General features: G+C 36.9%; 1 protein-coding gene across 5 annotated transcripts in view; it reads right to left on the bottom strand.

Annotated features, from left to right (window-relative positions):
• Positions 1–13180, bottom strand: part of GALK2 (galactokinase 2) — a 186577-nt gene that overhangs the window by 115599 nt on the left and 57798 nt on the right. For all 5 annotated transcript variants that reach the window (XM_036895132.2, XM_036895136.2, XM_036895134.2 and 2 more), the window contains exon 5: positions 10346–10492. In XM_036895132.2, coding sequence (XP_036751027.2) covers positions 10346–10492 — 147 coding nt within the window. The remainder of the gene's footprint in view (positions 1–10345; positions 10493–13180) is intronic.

Genomic DNA, 13180 nt, shown 5'->3' with positions numbered 1-13180 from the left:
TATGTAGCAAACTGCTATTAAAACATTCAAATCAGAGTTTAAACCTTGGTATAACTGTGACTGTACAAAAAAAAAAGTCTCATTCTGAAGACCAAGAAATATTTAACTTAAATGGAGAGATATACAAAGAAAAATATATCCTTAAACTTTCTCAAGCAAACAGTCCCTATAAACTCAGGAAATGAAAACTTGGACATATCTGGCACCTAACTCTGAACATTCCACTTACTCTGCTTCTGAACTTGAAAGGTTCCTTGCACAGTACGGATTTTAAACTTCAAAGAAACTCCTCTCAAAGAGTATCAACCCATGTCTATACAACTAATTTGCCCCTGAAATCAAGTTAACTAAATCAGTTCAGGGGCTTAAGCAACTAGAAAACATCCCTGTAGTCAAATAAGTTGCTAAAAGGAATTTCATGAGGCTGCATAAGCCTTGGCTGACACATATTTGTAAGTCTGGCTCAGAGAGCTGTCATAACACACTTACGGATTCACTCTGCCTGAAATGCCCTTGGGTCCCTCCCAGTACTTTGTATCAAGCCTTCCCTTCCTTGGAAATTGTTTTAGAACTCACCCTTACCTGAAATGCCCATTTGAGTTCACAAAGGAGCCATTCTTACAACGCTACTCCCCATTCACATATAAAATACTTCACACTTTGTATGAGATGCAGGCTCAATTAATGTCTTGTGTTACTATTCCACTATGTGCGTTTAAGTACCATGAAGGCGCTGTCATTCCTTTTCTTTTTCTTTTTTAAATTGTTTCTTCCCTTGCATGGGTGCAGGGTGGCACTCCCCACTGAAAGAACTCAAATCAATGTAAATCCCATCTTGCATCCTCAGCTCACAGCCCTCAGAGGCTTTCGATTACACTTGGAATGAAATCCAAAGAAGACTCCACAATGTGGCCTCTGTCCCCCTCTCAGCTCACCTCCCACCACTCTTCCCTCTCTCCCACTCACCACACCCCAGTCACACAGGCCTCTGCAACTCCTGGAACATGAAAAACATGCTTTTTAGTGCTTTTGAACTTGCTGTTCTTTCTGCCTCCCTTCACTGCTCACTCTTTCAGGCCTGTTCAAATGCCTCCTCCTTAGAGAGGACTTCTCCTAACACCCTATCTAAAATAGCAATTTCCCCTTACAACAGCCTATTTTTATTCATAGCCCTAGCTGATACGACATTATATATTTATTTGTATAGCTGTTCATTATATCCCACCATCACCAAAACCACCAGCATATTTTATTCACAACTGTATCCCTTGTGCCTTGAACAATGCCTGGCGCATTATAGGTGTTGATTAAATGTCACTGAATTTCTGCTTCAAGACAGGACAGGAAGTTTATAGTGAGGCTGAAAAGTCTATCTTCTCTGGGAAGCATTCCCTCTTAAACCCAGTGTTATTCCTGTTATTCCAGGCTCCATAATAAAAGAATTCTTCATGCCTAACTATGAGCCTCCCCAGCTTCCTCAGTGGACTGCAACCCTCAAGGGAAAGTTTTATGCCCAATCCATATTCTGTGTTATTCAGTTACATGAACTGTATTTCTGACATGTCAAAGATATCCACACATAGAATGCTCTCCTGCCCTACTGCTCAGTGCTCCCTGCTGGTCATTTCAATTTCATTAGCCAAGGTAATAGGGGCTTTTTTCCTCCTTTGACTTCAATGTGGAGGCTGTAGCCCAGACCTGTGTTCTTCTACGATAACCCCCAGTACTCCAAAATGGATCCTGTGAACATGACTTGCTCAGTCCATCATCTCATGAATTTAAAATCTGCACCTAACCTCAGCCGACCACAGCAGAGGGAGGAAGCCAACTTAATAAACCTTACTATCTAAAGCTAGCCTTTAGAGTTGCAAGCTGTTTCCCAGGCCAGGCAGCTATGTCTTGTCTAAGATCCTCAAGAGGAACTTGGACCTTTCCTCTTGGCCTTCAAAGACAACTCCAAGAACAGACAGAAACTAGATACAAGTCTAGAGCAACCTAAACCCTCAGCTAAAAAAAATACAGACACACCCTACAGAATGCCTTACCAAGTACTGTTTTCTTATTAGAATACCTCTTGGTTTTGGATACTCAAACTTCATACACTCCATGTACCTCTCAATACAATACTTTCTGAAAGGTGTTTATATAAGAAAAAAATACACTTATATCTCAAAACCTAAATACAACATTTTTAACAGTGTGCAGAATACTGAGACACCAGTGTCTACAGATAAGACATACAGTGTACCACTATGTAAAGTGACTGCTTGCTAACAGCCATATTAATTATTTGATGTTCTGGAAGACTCTTTTAAGTCTTTTTTATTGTATATCCATGTTACTTACGCAGACAAATTTTCAATCCATTTTTTGTAACATTGTAGGAAATTAATTAGATGTTCTTAGTTGAGGAGTAATGCATTATAATTTTTCCTATTTAAAAATAATCAGAAATAGGCCCTGGCTTAATGATTTTGTGCAGACTATCTGATTTTTGGAATAGACTCCTGCTGTTAAGTGGAAGGTGCCTGTATTTTCTTGGATTCTTTCACCCCAAATCCATCAACAAGCTTCCCCCTCAGCCTTTCTGACTTGGTCACAGTCCAGCAGCTCATCTGTTCTCAATCTCTAAATCTGACTCTTTGAATCCCCTCCTGTGTCTTCATATTCCAGTTCTCCCAACTGCAGTAATTAGGGTCATCCACTGCCCCTCTCTTACCTTTCATTCCATTCATCCCTTTTCTCTATCCTTTGCTTTATTTCTACTTTCCCCAAAGGAATATATGCACATCATCTAAAAGAGCAAAGGGGCTAAAAGGCTTATAACAGCAGAAGCAGCTTCTAGCTCTTACCCTCCCATCCCCATGCCCCTGCAGTGTGCCCAGACAGTTTCAACTCATAGCTCTTGGTTTCATTATCAAATAATCTCAGTAAAATGCTGTCTTCCAGTTATTTCATTTTAAACTTTGTCCACTGCCTTCCTATTATAGTAAATGAGGGTTTTAGCTCTCTTACATCCTTCATTCTCTTCCCCCTAATCTTAATAAATTTATGTCCAAAATTTTGGATAAATCCGTATTCAGTGCATTATTTTTTTCCCTTTTATTTTTTTTATTAAGGTATCTTTGATATATACTCTTATGAAGGTTTCACATGAAAAACAATGTGGTTACTACATTCACCCATATTATCAAGTTCCCCCCCATACCCCATAGCAGTCACTGTCCAACAGTGTACTAAGATGCCACAGAGTCACTACTTGTCTTCTCTGTGCTACATCGTCTTCCCCATGATTCCCCCGACACCATGTGTACTAATCATAATACCCCTCAATCCCCTTCTCCCTCCCTCCCCGCCTCTCCCTTACCCCTCCCCTTTGGTAACGCTAGTCCTTTCTTGGGGTCTGTGAGTCTGATGCTGTTGTTTTGCTTCATTATTGTACTCCACAAATGAGGGAAATAATTTGGTATTTTTCTTTCTCTGCCTGACTTAATTCTCAGTGCATTAATTATTGACACTGTTTATTATTCACTTATGAGCCAAGTAATAAAAAAATGATTTTCTTTCTGAGACAGATATTTTTGTTTTTCCAATATTTGATAATTGCCTAATATCTCATTGCTTATTTTTATTTGCATGTCTAGCTGAGCTTTCCCACACTCTACAACAACTCTCTAAAATCACTCGCAATCTATTTATTTACCAGTTCTTTTTTCCTAAGATATATCAGTTCCAGTTTTTTCCCTTCCTCTTCTGGTTCTAATCTGTACTGTTTCCTAAACTGCTGGATGTCATGGGTGTTATGTTGGGACTTCCCTTCACCAATGTCCTATAAATACCCAACTCCTCTCTCCCGTGTTGGATTTCTTATTTCCTAGTTCCTGTGTCATCTTTCTTGATTTACGCCCTAGTTTTGGTGGGTTACATCATGTAGACTTTTAGCCTTTGCAGTTTGAAAACTGTGTTTTTTTCTATTCTTACATTTGATCAATGAATTTATTCAGTCATATTTTGAAGACATTACTCCATTGCCGTTTACTTCCAAAGCTATTTTTATAAATTAATTTTCATTCCTGATCCTTTGATTTTTCTTTTCTTTCCTTTTGCTCTATCAGTCAACTTTCAGTGTATTTGCTACTACCATTCAAGTTTCAAAATTCTATGATATACTCTGTTTTTCTTCTTTCCTTTTTTTAAAAATTTTTTTAATTGAGGCATAATTTGATTTGTTTTTCTCTATTTACTATGCTGACCACCCAGTGAGTGCCTTTCAATCCAAGAATTCATATTTCACTTTGGGGAAACATATTTTAAAAATAACTTTCTAAAGACTGTTTTCTGTGTTTCTCCTTACCAGCTAGATATTGAAATTCTGAAATTGATCTATAAAATTTCCTATCTTTCTCCCTCTTATTTTCCATCTCTTTTCCCTCCTACTTTATCAGGGAATTCTTCCAATCCCTTTATTGAACTTTTTGTTTTAGCTATCATATTTTTAATATCCAAAATCTCTTTCTTATTGTTTATTCCTTTTTAAAAAGTAACATTCTATTCTGTTTTCAACATTTTAATTTATATTTCTGAGGACATCATGGCTTCTCTGAAGCATTATTCTGCTCTCAGCATTGTCTCTGTTTCCTTGGGGTTCTTCTCTTCTTTGCTTCTTTCTTTGTTTCATGTTAGAGGCTTTCTTTCAGTCTCCAGAGTCTGGTTATCTTTTGATGCTTTATCATATTTAAGAATGAGTCACTAAAAAGCTGAAGATGGGTTTCTAATATGGTCATAGAGTAGCTGGAGAATTTTTTGGAGAAAGGGTCATCAAATGTCAGTATCTACAGTTCTTTTCTTTAGGATGGTTCAGTTTCCTCTGCGAAGGATCTTGCAACATTCCTGGTGGGGTGTGGAGTGATAATGCTGCCTTTGTACCAGAGCTGGCCAGAGGAAGGGAATTTCACTGTTCAGATGTACAAAGTCTTTTAATCTTTTCACTTTTGATTCTATTCTTGCCCTGCCCTTCTCAGTGGCTGGTATCCCCAAATCCAGACAATCTCTGGTTGTTTCTCCAGAGACTCCTGATGAGTGGAGGAGGGGGAGAGTGGTCTCCTTTCTTAGGCAGGTAAGAGTGGGTTCTGAGAGTCTAATGACTCCTCATAAAGACTTTCAAATAAATTCCCACCTACCATGTCACTCTGCTTTCTATGGTGCCAAGTGCCTCTAATTCCTAAGCATTTCCAGGGAGCTGTGAGTCAGCTTGCTTTCCATCTCTACCTTCCTCCACAGGCACTTGTCTCTGACCTTTCTCCACTCTGCTATGTCATGCAACAGCTTTCAACCCACTTTCTGTCTTTGTATCTTGTGACTTAAGGTTATTTATATCTCCTTGATTTATCAAGGATGAGCTTGTGCCTCCTTTTTTTGTTTTCCCTATTGCCTGGGGATGATTTTCTGAGAAAAGAAAAATGAATGAGGGGTGGAAAAAGAAAGAATAAATATATTTTTATTCTGACATCTTGAAACTAGAAATCTCTAGCCTTTTCTATTTCATAGGTCTTTCATCACACCACACTCTGTTCTGTCAGTTCCATTCTGCTGCATAATTTCTGTCTTTGAGACTTTCTGGACGACTAGCCATCTTGTTTTACCGGTTCAGACATGCAACATTTAGTTTATTAATGAATTAACAACTTCCATATCTACTTACCATATCGCATTTGCAGTAACTGTTATCTGCAGTTGAGTAGGGTATACCGAATGTGCATATACTGGGAGGAGATGCCTCTTCACTTGGAAAAGCATTAATCACAAATCTCTTGAGGGACTTATTTTTCTTATCAGATTGGTTATTCTCTGTTTGCCTTCCTGCCCCTCCATTCTCACAATTTCTCTATCCCAGAAGACTGACCTCTATGGAAACTCCCCCCACCCATACCCATTCACTGCCATTCCTGCAACATTACTCTACAGTCACAGCTCCTAAAGTATAGTGGCTTCTGGCTTCACAAGGGAACCCTTTCCTAGTTGGTTCCCTTAACTCTGTCTACATCTCTGTAATGTCCATTATCAAACTCTCTTCAATTATAACCTATTGTGCTTCCAGTCAGCACACTAATTGGTTAAAAAAAAAAAAGAAAAAGATTGGAACTAGCTCCCATCTAAAGTCCCTTGAGTTCTTATATCCTAAAATTTTTACAAAAGTCAAAATTCACTAAAGACTCTGAGCAAATTAGGCTTCCTTTCAGCCAAGACTCTATAGCAAAGAAACTCTCCAGAAAATCTCAGCTCCTAGAAAATATAAGCATTGTCAGTACAACTTAGACTAGTAAGGAAAGCTAAGATATACATATTGTTCCCTTTAGACAATGGAGTCAGTTCAGATAAGAAGTGCTTTTTACTCAATTTGTACAGTATAACTGACCTAAATTATATTAGTTTCAGGTGTACAATATAAAGACTTAGTATTTGCATATATTGTGAAATGATCATGACAGTAAGTCTATTAACACTCACCACCATACACAGTTACAGAATTCTTTTCATGTGATGAGAACTTCCAAGATTTACTCTCTTAACAATTTTGAAATATGCAACAGTATTACTAACTGTAGTCACCATGCTGTACCTATTACATCCCTATGGCTTATTTATTTTATAACTGAAAGTTTGTACCTTTTGACTCCCTTTATCCATTTCACCCACTCCACCAATTCCTGACTCTGGCAACCACCTATCTGTTCTCTATATCTATGAGCTTGGTTATTACTGATTCTTTTTTCTTTTTAGAATTCCACATATAAGTGAGATCATATGGTATTTGTCTTTTTCTGTCTGACTTATGTCACTTAGCATAATGCCCTCAAGGTCCATCCATGTTGTCACAAATGACAAGACTTCATTCTTTCTTATGGTTACATATCTATCTATCTATCTATCTATATACACACACACACCTCTTCTCTATCCATTCATCTTTTGATGGACACTTGAGTTTTTTCTGTATCTTGGCTATTGTAAATAATGCTGCAATGTACATGGGGTGCATATATCCTTTCAATTTAAAGTTTTCATTTCCTTCAGGGAAATGCCAAGAAGTGGAATTGCAGGATCACTTGTTAATTCTATTTTTAATTTATTGAGGGGCCTCTATCATTTTCTATAGTGGCTGTACCAATTTACATTCCCATCAACAGTGCACAAGGACTCCCTTTTCTGCACATTCTTGCAAACACTTACTATTTCTTGTTTCATTGATGTTAGTCATTCTGACTGGTGTGAGGTGATGTCTCAGGTGGTTCTGATTTGCATTTCCCTGATGATTAGGGATATCAAGCATCTTTTCAAGTACCCGACAGCCATCTGTATTGTATGTCTTCTTGGGAAAATAGCTATTTAGATCCCATGCCCATTGGATTGTTTGTTTTGCTATTGAGTTGTATGAGTTATTTATATATTTTGGCTATTAACCCCTTATCAGATACACGACTTGCAAGTATCTTCTCCTATTCATAGGCTGCCTTTTCATTTTGTTAATGGTTTCCTCTAATATGCAAAAGCCTTTTCATTTCATATAGGCCCCCTTGTTTATTTGTGCTTTTGGTGTCAAACACAAAAAATCATCACCAAGACCAATGCCAAAGAGCCTACTAACTGTGTTTTCTTCTAGGAATCTTATGGTTTCAAGTCTTATATTCAAGTCACTAATCCATTTTGAGTTAGTTTTTGTGCATGGTTTAAGATAACAGTCTAGTTTTCCCAGCACCACTTATTGAAGAAACTCTCCTTTCCCCATCTTATATTCTTGGCCCCCATGTAAATTAATTACTGTATATACATGGTTTTACTTCTGGGCTTTCTATCCATTCCACTGACCTATGTGTTTGATTTTACGCCAATACACTCACTATTTTTACTTTGAAAACAGAGTCAGAATTAATTCCAAAGGTTCAAGTGTCTCAAGTGTCTCTTTATCTTTTCTTCTTTTCTCTTAGATAGTCACACCATCAAAGGGTGAGAAAAATGCTAAAAATAAGTTTCACCAATCTTTCCATTAAAAAATAAATGAGTTCCTTGACCTCACCCCACCAGACACCAGATTACCTCTTTCTGCAGTCATAGCCAGACATTCTGCATCCACTAAATTTTTCCACTTTCTCACCTCTCATAGACCCTTCGACCCATTTCTATTTTAAACAGCTCTTGCCAAAGTTTTGCTCAGCTCCCGCGCTCCTCTCCCAAAGTGTTCTCTCCTTGACCCGGCTGCTGCTTCCCCTTGCTGGGGTCTGGGTACTCCTCAGGCTCTCAGTGGGCACCTCTTCCCCTGCCCGTGCACTGCACGTTCATGCTTGTCAGACCTCTGTCCTAGTCTTCATTATCTTCTCCCAATATTCCTCCATGGATATTGTCCTCCAGTCCTATGGCTTCAAAAGCCAGTTATATACTAAATACTCTCACAGGGACCATCTCAAGTCCAGATCTCCCACCTGACCTTCAGAGAGAGTGTTTATAACTAAATGCTAAATTATCCCATCAGTATGCCCACAGATTCCTCATACTCAGCATCAGAGCTTCCCCTCGGACCTATTTTTTTCATCTGTATTTCTTCTTCCAATGAATCGCATCAAGCCAGACACCTGTATATAATCCTTGGCTTTTTGCTGTCCCTTATCCCCACACCAGATCAGGTCCTAATGAATCTGTCTGATCCTTAAATCTATCATCCAGTTCTTTCCATTCTCACTGCCACTTCCCTAGACCAAATCATTTCCCTATTGCTGATACACTTACCCTCAATTCTAGATTTATAATAGAGCCAGGGTAACCTTTCTAAAAAGTAAATATGATCATGTTACCCTCTCCCTAAAAGCCTGCAATGTTTTACACTGCTATCAGGGTAAAAAACCCAAATTCCTCAACAGGTTTAACATGGCTCAGTATCTGGTCTTCTACCTTATCATCCATATTACTATTTGCTCTACCAAATTAAGCTCCTTTTAATTCCTCCAACAAGCACCACTCTTACTCTAGATATTTCCTTATGACGTTCCTTCCACTTGACACAGGGCTATCCAATGTTATCACGCATCAGTATTTCTTAACATCTTCACATCCTTATGTCTCAGGTTAGATATCCTGTCCTCTCTGAATCTGGATTATATCTGCTCCCATAGCATATTACACATCTTCTTATCACACTCTATTATAACTGCCTATTTATTTGTCTCTATTCCCCCTTTAGATCATAAGCACTGTGAGAGTTAAAATTCTACCTGTTATATCTCCAATGCTTTGAACATTACCTGGCACAAAGTACCCACAAAATAAATAATAGTTGAATAATGAATGAATGAAGAAATAAACCATTAGATTAAACATAGCACCAGTGAAAGTACATTTTACATATGGACTTCCTTTCTCTTGCTTTCTTTCCTTTCAAAAAACAGTAACAAGTGAGAATTCCCTCCAAGTAGGCCAATGCTTATAAAAAGCTAACTAATGTATAGTTACAATGATAGCTAAAGAGACTTCTACCTAAGCCATTGCTTTCTCCTTCTCTTTTCCTCTTACATACAAAGTTTTCCAACTGAAAGTTTAAGCAGACTTAAGAAACATTAAGCATGTGTCTGACTTTCTCTTTATCTGTGTGATGCCTAGTCTGTGTTCTCAACCCATCTTTAAATTTGGTAGTCTATGTATGTAGAATTAAAAAAGAACCTATGATAACACTGTATTTGAACCAGAACTCCACAAAGCATTAAAGATGAACACACCTGCTCTGAACTGCAAAGTCAGAGACATTATGTGAACTTGTAAAGTTGAGGCTTTCTGACCTCTGGTAGGATTTATGTTTCCTTTAAACAAGCATTTCCTCTATGTAATGCAGTAATTTTTTTAGTTTATTTCAATTACTAACCTGCTGGCATAAACAGATAAGCTGTTCAGTTCCTTCATTGCCTAGTCTTTATCCTTTTTACCCACTGCTTTTAGGTTTTTGTTGAAAATAAGCAGTAAAACTAGTAAAATAAGCCCAACTATGAGACCTAGAATTTCTTGCTATAAACTTAACTTGTTAATGAGGTAATCTAAAAAGACATCCATGCATTCAAACTCCACACTTAATCTTAGAGCCTTTTAATACAGTTATCTGCAGATCTGCTCACTGTTTCAAAGACATCAGCTACCCACAATAGTCTATCACAAGCTGGACATAAGTTACAACAAATGCCCACACATGTAGTCCTTTCAGGTAAGATAATGTTTTTCAATCAAAAAAAGGCATTCTAATTTCAAAACTGAGATGCTGATGCACTTAGAGAGGGTTCTGTGAGGCTAACACATTCAAGTTGGTTACCTTGGATAGGCTCATTCCCAGCACCGTGAGCGTTGCCAAGCCAGCGCAACAGACCAAAGCACTGGAGCTGGAGAGGCCAGAACTTGGTGGGATGTTTCCATCCACCAAGCAATTCATTCCAGGCAGGTTACTAAGACCAAAGTGTTCCTAAGAATAGAAGGGAACAACAGCACTAGTAACTTCAGTGTTGGATTCAAGGAATAGCAAAATGTTCTTTCATTCCCCAAGGAGCAAAAGTCTATCAATGGACTTATATTATTTATAGAAACTAGTGTAATTCAATTTAGTTGAGTCTATATATGGTATTTTATTTAGTGGCTTTTGGCCACAGGGTACAATAATCTGAAGATTACTTTTTACTTTGTTCAAAAAAAGCTACTGATCCATTTTCTAAAATTGCCTTGAATGAACTTTTTCTTGAATATTAATAAATTTGAACAAATATGAAAAAAACATGAAACAATTATAATTCAACTTCTCATATAGCAAGATAAGAAATGCACAAGTATTAGTAAGGCAGGTTAAATCTCTGTGTAGCACATCCCAATACTCTCTGATTATAAAAGTCTAACATTACCAAGCAGTGGCTTGTTTTTTATGAAGTCTTTCTTCAAAAGAAAAAATTTTCCAAACTTTCTCAGGTCTGTTTTATTTATGGAAAAACCTAGGCACCAAAAGATTAAGAGATTTTTCCAAGATTACATCTAGGGAGTTGGGAGTAGGACCCAGGTCTCTGGTTTCTGGTTGAAAACTTCTCCAGTGCAGACAGAAACTTGAGCCAGAATACTGTCAATGTAATTTAATGTAAGTGAGCTATATGAGGAAATCCAGATTTTTACTAGAGTTTATAGATAAAATTTAGCCATTAGTAGCTTTCAAGACAGCCAGATTAGAATTCAGTCACAAATGAGAATGAAGACTCTAAATAAAGCAGGAAAACTCTATTTCTACAAATAAGAAAGCACAAAGAAAATAATCAGACTCTGAACCAGAGATGGAAAGCTCAAGGATATTTAGATTAATATCTAAAATAAGGACACTTAGGATGATATCACATCATAACCTTTGTGGCTTAGCATTAAAAATAAATTCAAAGCCACCTACTCCTGAAGAAAAAGTACCACCATGTTTGCAAATTACTCAAATGGCTCAAGACTAAAATACAAGTACTATTATATTATATAATTATGCATTTCATCATACATATTATTCTAGACAGAAATGTCAATAAACTAGTAAGAATAACCCAAGTAACAAAGTAACAACTCCAACAAATAGAGGTTTTTTTCCTTAATTTTTTGTCCTTTTTTTCCTAAGCTGGCAAAATTCATGAACCATAAAAGAAGAGATTCAGTTGGATTTACTTCTCTTCTTGATTTCAAGTCATCTAAAAATTTCCTTTCCATAAATACAAACATATTATAGGCTGAAACACTGCTGTTGCCAGTGCCCTTTCATACAGAATATAAGACAGCTTGTTTAAAAAAAATCTTTGGAGAATGTTATATATTTAACCATAAACTGATCCACTGGGTGTCTTGAATGTGAATCATACTTACAAACTTATCACGCTATGTTTAAATTCAAATGTACAACAGATTCAAAAACACAAATGGGTCTTGCCAAATTCTGTAATAGCTCTATCCCCGAAGGATAACATGTTCAATTTAATATAAACAGATTATCTTCTGGAACTCTCTAGTATTTGAATTAGAAGGTTCTGAACTGGCGAATATTAAATTAATTTTCTACCAAAAATTCACTGTACAAACCTGCTTTTGCACATAGGTTGTCAAGTTAAAAAAAAGGAAGGTTTAATATCTGAAATTCTCAGAATCGAAACAAAGTAACAAGTGTTTTTTAGGCCACTTTAACCATATGCTGCAAAAGTCATGTTGCTGTAAGGAAGATCAAATTGCATTTGCCAGGCAAATGCTCCCAAATACTCTAATTCTCACTAATGAGCGTGACAAGCAAATGACTTGAAGATTTGAAACTTGCCAAAAACTTTCCCCATAAGTTATTACCATGTATTTGGGTAATGAAGAAAGAAATGAATGCAGGAACTCCAAGACAAGAACCACCATTAAATTAAGAATACGAGACTATACATCAGAAATAAATGGGATGCATTTCTGTTACAGATATGCCACTGAGTCCTACGCTACTCATAACAAAGTTTCAGATAGGACTGGCAGACAGTAAGGAACACAAGCTCTCTAAAATGAGGATTTTAACAAATTGATTTAGCAAATCAATTTTCTTTTTGTCCTTCATCCTTCTTTAATAAGAAGAGAAAGTGGAAATATTTCATTTTCTTTTTCTGTACACATTAGAGATGTTCAAGGTTTCTAAGGAAAATAATTATTCTATTAAACTTCACTACGTTTTATTTAATGCTATCTGAAGTAGTAATAACAACACTAGTTACCATTTATTAAATGCCTACTATAAGTCAAGCACTGTATAATCCTTGTAACATTTTTTGTGGGGATAGCAATGACACCATTTTAGAGATAACAAATCTGAAACATAAGAGGTTAAATTAACATGGCTGGGTAGAACCCAGATTCATACCAAGTGCTGTCCAATTCTAAATCCAATTACAGTATACATCCATATGTCTCTTCAGAATAAAATGTAATGTTATTAGAATGCATCCTTCAAAAGAAAATTTGAACAGAGATTTAAAAAACAGAAAGATGTTTGTCAGATGTACCTGACTTAAATGAAAACAGTTGCTGCCGCCCCTGTGAACACTACCCAAAGACAACAATACCTACCTCAGCCCCTGAAATACATGTTAGAAAAACAGAACTGAAACATTTAATATTA

Source organism: Manis pentadactyla, chromosome 11, assembly GCF_030020395.1.
Source record: "Manis pentadactyla isolate mManPen7 chromosome 11, mManPen7.hap1, whole genome shotgun sequence".
NCBI classification, from domain to species: Eukaryota; Metazoa; Chordata; class Mammalia; order Pholidota; family Manidae; genus Manis; species Manis pentadactyla.
This window is presented reverse-complemented; position numbering and strand designations above follow the sequence as displayed.